At 41.9% G+C, this 12,900-nt stretch overlaps 1 protein-coding gene across 1 annotated transcript in view; it reads right to left on the bottom strand.

Moving 5' to 3' along the window:
• COL4A2 (collagen type IV alpha 2 chain) overlaps nucleotides 1-12,900 on the bottom strand; it is a 181,809-nt gene that overhangs the window by 25,937 nt on the left and 142,972 nt on the right. Inside the window, exons 30-35 of the mRNA XM_077807549.1 lie at nucleotides 12,245-12,415; nucleotides 9,649-9,792; nucleotides 6,426-6,551; nucleotides 4,266-4,447; nucleotides 3,032-3,095; nucleotides 2,544-2,618 (exon numbers count right to left, since the gene is read on the bottom strand). Coding sequence (XP_077663675.1) covers nucleotides 2,544-2,618; nucleotides 3,032-3,095; nucleotides 4,266-4,447; nucleotides 6,426-6,551; nucleotides 9,649-9,792; nucleotides 12,245-12,415 — 762 coding nt within the window. The remainder of the gene's footprint in view (nucleotides 1-2,543; nucleotides 2,619-3,031; nucleotides 3,096-4,265; nucleotides 4,448-6,425; nucleotides 6,552-9,648; nucleotides 9,793-12,244; nucleotides 12,416-12,900) is intronic.

Here is a 12,900-nt window from a genome sequence, read left to right as displayed (position 1 = left end):
GCCATTATCTTTGAAAACTCATGGAGATCGGGGGAGGTCCCAGATGACTGGAAAAAGGCTAATGTAGTGCCCATCTTTAAAAAAGGGAAGAAGGAGGATCTTGGGAACTACAGGCCAGTCAGCCTCACCTCAGTCCCTGGAAAAATCATGGAGCAGGTCCTCAAGGAATCAATTCTGAAGCACTTAGAGGAGAGGAAAGTGATCAGGAACAGTCAGCATGGATTCACCAATGGCAAGTCATGCCTGACTAATCTAATTGCCTTCTATGATGAGATAACTGGCTCTGTGGATGAAGGGAAAGCAGTGGACGCGTTGTTCCTTGACTTTAGCAAAGCTTTTGACACGGTGTCCCACAGTGTTCTTGCCAGCAAGTTAAAGAAGTATGGGCTGGATGAATGGACTATAAGGTGGATAGAAAGCTGGCTAGATTGTCGGGCTCAACGGGTAGTGATCAATGGCTCCATGTCTAGTTGGCAGCTGGTATCAAGTGGAGTGCCCCATGGGTCGGTCCTGGGGCCGGTTTTGTTCAATATCTTCATAAATGATCTGGAGGATGGTGTGGATTGCATCCTCAGCAAGTTTGGAGATGAGACTAAACTCGGAGGAGTGGTAGATACACTGGAGGGTAGGGATAGGATACAGAGGGACCTAGACAAATTGGAGGATTGGGCCAAAAGAAATCTGATGAGGTTCAACAAGGACAAGTGCAGAGTCCTGCACTTAGGATGGAAGAATCCAATGCACCGCTACAGACTAGGGACCAAATGGCTCAGCAGCAGTTCTGCAGAAAAGGACCTAGGGGTTACAGTGGATGAGAAACTGGATATGCGTCAACAGTGTGCCCTTGTTGCCAAGAAGGCCAATGGCATTTTGGGATGTAAAAGTAGGGGCATTGCCAGCAGATCGAGGGACGTGATTGTCCCCCTCTATTCGACATCGGTGAGGCCTCATCTGGAGTGCTGTGTCCAGTTTTGGGCCCTACACTACAAGAAGGATGTGGAAAAATTGGAAAACATCCAGCGGAGGGCAACAAAAATGATTAGGGGACTGGAACACATGACTTATGAGGAGAGGCTGAGGGAACTGGGGATGTTTTTTAGTCTTCAGAAAAGAAGAATGAGGGGGGATTTGATAGCTGCTTTCAACTACCTGAAAGGGGGTTCCAAAGAGGATGGCTCTAGACTGTTCTCAGTGGTAGCAGATGACAGAACAAGGAGTAATGGTCTCAAGTTGCAGTGGGGGAGGTTTAGGTTGGATATTAGGAAAAACTTTTTCACTATGAGGGTGGTGAAACACTGGAATGTGTTACCTAGGGAGGTGGTGGAATCTTCTTCCCTAAAAGATTTTAAGGTCAGGCTTGACAAAGCCCTGGCTGGGATGATTTAGTCGGGGATTGGTCCTGCTTTGAGCAGGGGGTTGGACTAGATAATCTCCTGAGGTCCCTTCCAACCCTGATATTCTATGATTCTATGATTCATTTTAATTGAATTTTAAATGAAGCTTCTTAAACATTTTGAAAACCTTGTTTACATACGACAATAGTTTAGTTATATCATATATAGACTTATAGAGTGAGATCGTCTAAAAAATGTTAAAATGTATTATTGGGACGCAAAACCTTAAATTAAAGTGAATAAATGAAGACTCAGCGCCCCAATTCTGAAAGGTTGCCAAGCCCTGGTGTAGGTAGTATCTACGCTGAAGGGTTACAGCTGTGCAGTTGTACTGCTACAGTTGCTCTGCTATAGTGTTTCAAGTGTAGACAAACCCTCAGTGGGCTTGCCCAGCCTGAGAAAATGATTCATGTTGTAAAATGTGTTAGATGACCCATATCGATTAACACGTTTTTAAACACTGCTTAGTATCTAGTGAAGACAATAACTGTGCTGTTTAAAAATCCTGGTCAACCCTGGTTTTAAAACACCACTATTTTTCTCAGCCTAGACTAGTCCAAAGAAGAGGTAGGCTCAGCACTCTCCACCACGCACAGTTAGGGCCAAATCACGATCCTACTAGAGTCAATGGCAAAAATGCCATTACAAAGCAGAACGCAATTTTTTAATTTAGGTGTATGCTGTTTGACTATACATATTGTCTAACTTTAGTGCAGCATATTCACATTCTCAGCGAAGAGGTGATACTGCATACTTTCACCTCGACGTGGAAAATGTAACAAATGTATATCTCCAAGCACTGTGATAAGGGGACTGTGAGACAGATTCTGCAGTCACTGGAGGCACACAACACCCCTTTTCCAAGCAAAATGTCTATTGACTTTAGTGAGAGTTCTGCGCACACTAGAACTAAAAGCCAAATCCTGATTTTCCCTTACATGGAACTCTTGGGCTGTTTAACCACTTATTCCTCAGTACTCCAGTTTCACCCAGGCATTTACTGCAGTGGGACCTGTTGAATAGCTCATCGTGCCAGAGTTCATACAAATGAGCTTCCCATCCCTATGAGCAACCCTCCATGGACTGTAACATGTAGACATTTGAAAACAATATATAAAGAACAATTCTGATGGTCAATGAAATGAATACCCAATGATCCAGTTACACCAGCTTCTCCTTTCAGACCTGCGCTTCCTGGTAAGTTTATAGTATCTCCTCGATCACCTGTTTCAAGCAGAAATAAACAAAGGATGAGCCTGGACTTCAATTCTGAATACAAATTCAATTTATTAGAGTTTTGAAGAATCTGTAGCCTTCAGAGAAAAGTGCAAAACTCACTACTGTAGCTTAGCTGTGCCCCAACAACAACAGTGGAAATGATAAAACAAACAACAAAAAAGGAGGAGGAGATGTGCAAAAAAAGTCATGGCCCCTCTGAAGGGGGAAACTAAACAAGACTATATGGACTTGATCCAATGCTCAACAGGCACTGGATCAACTGGACCACTGAAGTTTTTCCATTGACTCCAGTGTAGTCTGGATCAGACTCTATATGAAGGACTTCATACAATGCATATGAAGGTTTATATATGAGATTAGTACAAATGGATCAATGGATGAGATAGAAGCAGACTCACCAGTTTGCCCAGCAGAGCCAGGTCTACCATAATCACCTCTGATTCCTTCAATACCCTTTTCACCCTATCATATGGTTAAAAATGGACAGTATTTAATTAGAATGAACTTTTACTCAGTCTTTAAAACAGCATTGCTATTGAGACACTATAAAATGCCAAAATACTTACACTTCTGAGTTTCTTTAGCACTTTATAATTGATTCCTTTGGCTGATGTAGCCAGACTACATCAATAATAATGATAGGCTGCATTTGTGAGCACTATTTCCTTTAAAATTGGGAACATGAATTGTGTGATATAATTCAATTTATTTTGGCAAAATCCTGCAGTCCTCACTCAGACAAACTCCCACTGAAGTCTAATGGGGAGTTTACTTAAGAAGGGACCATAGGATTTTGCCCTATACAACCAAGTGTAGTGGATGATTTTTCTTGTTATGCCCTTTGTGAGTGGAGTTCTCCCGAGCGTGACTTATTTTGTTGACAAAGTATGCACGGAAATTGCTGGTAAATGAGAGTTAGGGCTAGTCTACACGAGAATCGCTACAGCAGCGCAGCTCTACGGACGCAGCTGTGCTGCTGCAGTAGCGCTAGTGTGGACGCTCTATGCCGACGGAAGAGACCTCTCCCGTCGGCATAATTACTTCACCTTCCCGAGCGGCGGTAGCTGTGTCCACGGGAGAGCATCTCCTGACAACATAGCGCTGTCTATACCAGCACTTAATATCAAAGTAAGCGCTAGTGTGTATAAGCCCTTAATGTTGATCAGCCTACTTCTGTGGGAGAGATTGATTTGATTCTCTGACCTGGCCTCTTGCTCATGAAATTGGAGAGCAAGGTGGGGTTTTTTGGTGCTGGCACAATCAGCCCCATTAGGAAGGGCAAGCCTGACGTAAGACCAACTTTTCCTAGCAGATTCAGTAGCAGAATTGAGAAGTCCCAAGGAGGATTTGGGTACCACATCAGCAAAAAGATGATGGCTGGACTTTGGTGTCATGTGGAGAACAGGAGAAGGAGAAAATCATATTGGCATTCTCAGGATTCTGTCCAGAGAACAGTGGAGGCAGAGTGTGTTTTACAGAGATGACATTTCATACATTCAATTTTTATTGATTTCTGATATCTTTGTATTTCAATATTCCAACACAATTTTAATGGTGTATAAAACCCAGATTAGACAAGCTTAATGATGGCCTTTTAGTTGAAAAAAAGAATCCCAATGGACATTAACTTACCCTGATTCCAGTGGTACCAGGGAAACCTCGTATGCCAGGAGGTCCAATTGTACCAGGATACCCCTGAACACCTGTCACTCCTTTAATACCAGTATCTCCTGTCTCACCTTCAATGTGACTAGTTGATCCAGGCAAACCTGGAACTCCTGGTTTGCCAGGTAAGCCTGGCATTCCTTTAGTACCTGTAAGAAAACCAGTATGAAATGTAAGGGGAGGTTCACATGACAGGTAATTCCATCCATGTAAAAACTTTCAGGTCAGCAGTATGTCTTTAGACAAAAAGATAGAGAGCCAGACAGTGCCAGGACTATACAAAGAGGCAGCACATTTTAAGGCCATAGATACATTAGATGTTTCTTACCAGATTAGCCTATAAAAAGGAAAATGTCAAAATCCCTTTGAAGACAAAAAGAAAAGGAGTACTTGTAACACCTTAGAGACTAACCAATTTATTTGAGCATAAGCTTTCGTGAGCTACAGCTCACTTCATTGGATGCATAAAGTGGAAAGTACAGTGAGGAGATTTTATATATACACACAGACCATGAAAAAATGTACATTGTAAGGAGAGTGATCACTTAAGATGAGCTATTGCCAGCAGGAGAGTGGGGTGGGGGGAGAGAAAACCTTTTGAAGTGATAATCAAGGTGGGCCATTTCCAGCACATTTCCAGGAGTTAACAAGAACGTCTGAGAATCAGGGGCGGGGGGGGGGGAAGGAATAAACAAGGGGAAATAATTTCACTTAGTATAATGACTCAACCACTCCCAGTCTCTATTCAAGCCTAAGTTAATTGTATCCAATTTGCAAATTAATTCCAATTCAGCAGTCTCTCGTTGGAGTCTGTTTTCGAAGTTTTTTTGTTGAAGGACAGTCACTTTGAGATCAGAAATCGAGTGACCAGAGAGATTGAAGTGTTCTCCGACTGGTTTATGAATGTTATAATTCTTGACATCTGATTTGTGTCCATTTATTCTTTTACGTAGAGACTGTCCAGTTTGCCCAATGTACATGGCAGAGGGGCATTGCTGGCACATGATGGCATATATCACATTGGCGGATGTGCAGGTGAACGAGCCTCTGATAGTGTGGCTGATGTAATTAGGCCCTATGATGGTGTCCCCTGAATAGATATGTGGGCACAGTTGGCAACGGGCTTTGTTGCAAGGATAGGTTCCTGGGTTAGTGGTTCTGTTGTGTGGTGGCTTGTGAGTATTTGCTTCAGGTTGGGGGGCTGTCTGTAGGCAAGGACTGGCCTGTCTCCCAAGATTTGTGAGAGTGATGGGTCTTCCTTCAGGATAGGTTGCAGATCCTTGATAATGCGTTGGAGAGATTTTAGTTGGGGGCTGAAGGTGACGGCTAGTGGCGTTCTGTTATTTCCCTTGTTTATTCCCCCCCCCCCACTGTTCCTCAGACGTTCTTGTTAACTCCTGGAAATGTGCTGGAAATGGCCCACCTTGATTATCACTTCAAAAGGTTTTCTCTCCCCCCACCTCACTCTCCTGCTGGTAATAGCTCATCTTAAGTGATCACTCTTCTTACGTATATTTTTTCATGGTCTGTGTGTATATATAAAATCTCCTCACTGTACTTTCCACTTTATGCATCCGATGAAGTGAGCTGTAGCTCACGAAAGCTTATGCTCAAATAAATTGGTTAGTCTCTAAGGTGCCACAAGTACTCCTTTTCTTTTTGCGAATACAGACTAACACGGCTGCTACTCTGAAACCTTTGAAGACAGATGGTAAAATAATGATGACAGTGGAAAAGACAGCACAGAACAGAATTAAAGATTCTGGTCTTGCTCTAACTCCATTTAAGTCAGTGGGTCTGATTCTTGGCTCTCTCAGGGCTTGTCTATCTGGCAAGTTAATGTGTAGCATGCCAGGGGATGAATCCATAGCATGCTAGCTCACTGCTCACTACTTCTCTGGATAGACAAGCCCTTAGACCGATAGTGCCATTGAAGCAATAGAGTTACAGTGAGAATCAAGCCCTCTGTTTTCCTTGCCAGCTCAGCTCTGTTGTGCTGTAATACAACAGGAGGTATTACAGACTAAGGATATGGAGAGGAAAACTGAAAAGCTTCTAAACATCAGGACAATACTTAGTACCTGCTAAGTAATCATGAATATTAAATGATTGTTTTGTTGTTCTTACCTTTAAAGCCTAAACCTCCTTTTAGGCCAGGCTCTCCTATATCTCCTTTCTCACCTTTAACCTCAGACAGCATGCTTGATATGATCTTTGGTGGTTTTCCTGCTGGACCCTGGTCTCCCCGGTCACCTAAAAACAATAAAGCCTAGTCAACTCTACTGTATTGAAAAATACAGAGAAATAAATTGAGACAAAAATCTCGATAGTCAGAGCCAGCATGCTAAGAAAACTGTTTATAATATTAAATAAAAATACCCTAGACTAATGCAGCATGAAGGCAGCATACTCAAACACTAGAAGATATGAAAAATAAAACTTGAAGTGGAATGTACAAGCTTAACTCTGCCCTCTTGTGCATATTCATTCTGTTGCAGTCTGATTACGTGAGCATAAACTATTTCTCAGGTAACATGGGAGAAACCTGGGAGCCCAAAGTCAGTCTAAGTAAGAATGGCCTATTTTTCACAGTTGTTGAGCACTCACAAACCACACTGAAGTTAATGGGAGCTAGCAGTGCTGACCACCTTTGAATATCAGGCCATTTTTACTTAGGTGCTTAACTTTAGGCAACAAGGTTTGAAAAATTGGCCTTAGATAATATGTGATCATGAACTTAAAGACCCCTGTTACGCACAAGCAAGAAAGGACAGAGCTATGTTATTCATTCAACTTTTACTTTCACATTTCCTGACTTTTGAGTACTTTTTTGTGTAGTCTTCACACTAAAACTACATCAAAGCATTGGTGTTTGTTAAAAGAAAGAAAAAGGTCCTCATTTCTATAACTAAATAGACACAAACTGAACAAGGCCAACTAGTGTCTGCCAGCATCATTAGTTAGGTATGCTCTTTGACTGACTGATACTTATTCAGTCTAAAGCACTTTCATCACGGCTTTGGCAGCATCCCAACTACTTGTTCACTTACACTGTGGGGCTTAGGGGTTGGGTTCCCTCCTCCCTCATTTAAACCAAATTTAGGGCCTCAAACCACAGAAATCAGGATTGATTAGATGTTGCATTACATCTGCACTGTCCCTAGATTTTTCAAGCACTTTTGCTCAGTCTCTATATGCGAGATCCTTGTCAGCCTCCTGTTCATGGTCTGAGCCTGGTTCACAGGGAAATGTCACTTGCAACATGTCATATGGAGTGAGTCACATAGTTCATGACTGGAGGGAGGGATAACTCAAGAGACACCATTTACTGTTGGTTACTCAGAGAGAAGCGCTGTATGTTAGTTGTACTCTTTGATCTAGAATGTGTTATTCTGAGAGCAATTTTTTTCCTTTGGCCATTTAGGCCAATATACAGTAAAAGCTTTTTTATCTGGCATGTTGGGGAAATGGGGGGTGCTGGTAAATGAAAAATTCCAGTTAACTAAAAGGGAAGGAGTTTGCGGGGGGTAGGGGGGTTTCGGGATGCGGGATCCAGGGGGTGCTCACCCCGGGCAGCTCCCTGAAAGCGGTGACCTGTTGCTGATGCGCCTAGGCGGAGGCACGTCAGGCAGCTCTGCGCACTTCCCCCTCCCCGCCCTGCCCTGAGCGCTGGCTCTGCAGCTCCCATTGGCCACGAACTGTGGTCAATAGGACCTGCAGGGACGGCGCCTGTGGGCGCAGGAAGCGGGGACAGCTTTTACTGTAGTCTGGGATTAATCTAGGGTGCAAAGTGCATCTGTCACAAATAACAGATTCTTTATTCAGGTGACTATTTGGAGTTAATTAAGAAGATGAAATTGGTGATACACACCCAGAAACTTTATGAGCTTTCATTAATACAGACAAACATAATTGAAATCATATGAAAAATCAATATAAATAGAATAAGTAAAGTAAAGTGGTTTCCTGCATTGTTCATACTTATAATGTATACTTATAACCTTATAGAGACCATTAGAAATAAAGACTGAAGAAAAAGTAAGCGGAGATCACTCCAAAAGGAAGGCACTAGGCCAGGCTTCCTCCTAGGTTGTACTATGCTGTTGTTCCCATGTGCCAAAAACAGATTGGTTAACAACATCTTTTGTACCCCTTTTCCTGTTTCATTCACATATGTGCAGGACCATATCGGATCGAGCCAAGTCTCAGCCCCCTATTCATATCTGGAATTCTGGGAGACCAATTTTAAGGTTCTGGTTGTCCATAATAACATCTTCAACAGTTAGCCCAACCATTTGCATTAGTTCCTCTCCCAATAATTTTAATACGTTAATGTGGTTAACTCTTTTTGCAAGAAATCCCGAAGATGCTACCATCTGTTCATTTGTAGTTTACCTGTATATCACCAAATTCATTGCTAAACTATCACAAGATATATATTGCTAAATTTTATAACCTTAGATCAAGCTCATGCCATTCCATAACCTGTGGTCCAGCACATAATATGCATGATATTTTATGCCCACTGCCAACTTCTAGTAGGCCTCACTCTAAGCCCTTAACACATAATGCTGAAGACCTATGACCAAACCAATTTTAACACATATATTTTGATTATTCTACTTGCTGTTACAATAACTTGCAATAACTGCAATAACTTCCATTATTATTTCTATAAGCATGTTTAGCAGATAGATTCTATTTTACCCAAAATTATAGACCTTCCAAGATCAGGGATCAACAGGCAACACTAAGAAAAATTAGAACTTCACCAATTTAACACAATTTATCTTAAAAACAGCTTGAAACTCCCTCTTCCCACTCCTGATATTGCAGGCCATCAATTCATAATGGGTTTATGTAACAAACAACAGCACACGACATAGAGGGTACTTATAGCAGACATGCACTGGGATGTATTGCTCCTCAGGAAGTACTAATATTTGGTATAACAACATATTAAGCCACTGCCTGTCAGAATTAGATAAACAAGAAGCCAGGAGATTTTTCTTTATATATATTTCAGAGTGAATTAATACAGTTCAGTTTGAAGATCTGAAAAAAAAAGTGTTTATACTTTATAATAACCATGAGGACACCTAGCTAACTACAATAGTAGGAATGGAACTATGTTAACTGCCATTCATTCAAGATATAAGAAGTCCTGGACTAAATTTAAGTGCAGGAAGGCCGGGCCTTTTCAGGACCTCCTTTGTAGTAATGATAGAATTCCTGAGTTAAATTCACTATGTCAAAAATGTATTGTTTTTGCATTTATATCCTGGCAGAATTCTCTCACACACGTAAGAAACAAACATTCAGTAACATTAGAAAATGCAGATGTAAATACCTTTATGGCCTGGTTCCCCCTGTAGACCTTTAAAACCCAGATTGCCAAAAGAGCCGACTTCGCCTTTGATTCCTTTGAGTCCTGGTTTTCCTTTCTGGCCTAACATACCTTTGAAACCTCCAATACCAGGTGAACCTTTAGCACCTTTAAAGAAAAGGGGAAGAGAAATTTTAAGCCAAACCAAAACCAACTTAATCTATTTTCCATAACGAGTAGCTGTAAACTAAAGACATACTCCCATTCCTTATCTCTACTAATAAAACCCCTACCCTCCCAATAACCTTGCCTCACAGCTTTAATGTTTTTTCCCTCGGCCTTCACATCCATATTCTTGCTAAATTTTGTTGTTTCCTTCTCTATAAAACCTTTAGAAATCTGTTCTTTTTCTCCATTCCTACCACTAAAACCTCTCCAAGCCTTGGTTATCTCTTCCCTTAACAAATGTAACCCGCTCACAGCTAGTCGCCCTTTATCTTACCTTCCTTTGGTGTACCCAAAACAACACCGCTAAGGTCATTTTCCTCTCCCGCTATTCTGAGCACACTGTTCTCCTTCCAGAATTCCTCCACTGGCTTCCCCTCTCCTCCTGCATCAGATTCAATCTACTCATCCTCATCTTCAAAGCTTTGCACAACTCCACCCGTGTTGTCTAAGCCAACACCCATTGAAGTTGATAGATACTTCCATTGCCTTCGCTATGCATTGGGTCAGACCCTTACTCTCTGCTCTCATTTCTGCCTTACTCCCACTGATTCTACACACTTGTCTATTTCTTTTCTTTCAAATTCTCCTTTTTTTTTTTTCTTTCTTCTTTTCCCCTTCTCCTACTCTGGGGACACCCTCTATGCTTAGAGCAGCCCGCTGGTCTCTGTATATCCGCTACCCTCCCAATCTTTTTTTCAATCCCTTCTTAAAACCCATGTCTTTTGTGAAGCTTTCCTATGCCAATCTCTTCAGTAGCGAAGTATCTTTGTGCCTGTTTTCACTAGAGCTGTTGTCCCATGTTCAAATTTAGGCCTAAAAGCCTTGCCCCCTTAAATATGTGTAAACTTAGATTCCAAAGTCTAAAAAAGTAACATTCAGAGAGTTGTCAGAGGTTTAAGAAGCCAAGAACTTGAATAAGATGAATTTAAATGTGACAGCTATCTCATCAGCTAGTGTAAATGGTATGAGTAACTAGCTCTGAATCCGTACAGCAAGGAGAACACCTCAGCTAGGGATCCAGCTGAAGGATGGCTGAAGCTCAGCTTCAGAAGGAACAGTACGGTGTAGCTATGAAGCACATTACAATAAGCTATTTTAAATCATGGTAGAACCCAGAGACATTGTGGTTAGACAACTGGTACCAGATAAAGTATCTCAAAAGCAAGATCTTTGCTCTAAAAGGAAAGTGGGCCTGAATATTCTTTGTATTCATTGACACTGTGGTTACAGGAAAAAAATATCCCTTGACTATTCAGTTAAGTTAAAGGATTTTGGGCCAAGTTGTGTCTTTAAGGCACTGGCAGTCATTAGAAATGTAGTACTGCAGTGCCCATAGAAGCATAGTACCGCAGTGCCCACAGAGGGAGCTCCATGAGGGGATGTGCCTCCCTCCCCCAGGTCCCTGGCGTGCAGGTGGTGTTCATCTGCTTTACTGTCTATGTGGAGGATGTGGCCTGATTCCCACTGTCTTTCCGGCCAGCACAGAGGCCTTGCCTCCTTTCTTTCTCCTTTGGCATATATTTGCACTCCTGGCAGCAGTTCTGGTGTTGCTCTGAAGGATGGGACTGCTATTGTGCCTGGCTCTTGTGTAGGATGCTGTAAGGTAAGTAGGGAGGCTTCGTATAGCCTACTCTGACCTTCATACCCATACTAACATCAGGCACAATCTGTCTGTTCAGGTTAGTGATCCTGTTGAATGGAAGTTGATTTGATGTCCAAAGTAATGCCAGAAAGAGAGTCCTATGCTGAGTTTGACCTCCCCAATGCACACTGTGACAAAACTTGTGTTTTGCTTCACCCTACTCCACAAGGGATGGAATTCCGTTTTGACTAGCTTTTTCTAATAAAAAATACCTATTGTTGGTATACAATGAACTCTTGATTGGCTAGTGAGAACTCCAACTTTTCTATGTGAAAGGAAGTGCCCTGGTAAACCTGAACATTGTCTCAATGGGACCGCTTCTGTGGATGGCATTGCTTGCTAGGTGCATACCTGCCAACACGTGAAAGCTTTGAAATAGGGATTGTGGGGAGAAAAAATAGAGAGAACCCTTTTAATTTCATTGAAATAAACTGGACTGGGGGTGAAGGAAAGGATTTTGGAAAGAATGAATCGTAAATAGTACCTATTTTTCAAAAGGAAAAGAAAAAAAACAGGTATTGTCCTCACACCGAGCTTCATCTCACAGGCTCTCTCTACCCTCAAGCTTTAACTGCCAAGTGCTGGCTGAGAAGAATAGTTACGGTGTTTCTGAAATATATTGAACCAAATTCTCTGTGGGCATAACTCTATTGACTAAAGCAGAATTACACTTGTAGAGAAATTGTTTAACAGAGACACGCTCTAAGCTATTGTATCTTTCTTAATGTATCTATCATTTTAAGATTTTACCTTTTAACCCTGGAAAACCAGGCATTCCGTCTATTCCCGGGAGACCAGGCACCCCCGGTGTTCCTTGTACTCCTTTGTTACCGAGTTCTCCTTTGTCACCGGCCAGACCTTTCATGCCCACTGGACCAGGAAAACCTTGGTCACCTTGATCTCCTCTGGCACCAAGTGAACCTGTAACAATCAACGGGAATAGGAAGGTTAGATGTAAGTTTTTGGACTTGAATGTCATTTTTACAAGTTGTGAGGAAAGCTGAAAGAATTCTGTTTGCTCAGTGCAGATTTGCAAATTTAGCTATGAACAAAGTGCAACTAATTACAATTAAAACATTTTTCTTAGTAAAAATGAAAGCCTGATATTGCAGAAGAGATGGGGCCAGCTCAATGTACAGATGTCTCCAAACACTGCTTCATGGACAGACTTCTAATTCAGCCTGACTCTGTACCCAAGTTTCCCCTTCTTTGCCTTCTCTTTGGTCTTCTAAGGATTAAACACTATTTCCATTGTGCATTTCCCATTCCAGCAGCTGTGCTTTCTCTAGCAACCTCTGTTACTAGAAAGACAGGCAGCACTGAAGAATGGCAAAAAGAAGACAGCAGCCTTGTCTGGAGGGATACTAATATGGCTCCCATTGCTCTGGTAGCAGTGTACCTCACAA

This window comes from Eretmochelys imbricata, chromosome 1 (genome assembly GCF_965152235.1).
Source record: "Eretmochelys imbricata isolate rEreImb1 chromosome 1, rEreImb1.hap1, whole genome shotgun sequence".
Lineage (NCBI taxonomy): Eukaryota > Metazoa > Chordata > Testudines > Cheloniidae > Eretmochelys > Eretmochelys imbricata.
Note: the sequence above shows the minus strand (reverse complement) of the source record. Positions and strands in the feature narration are given on the sequence as shown.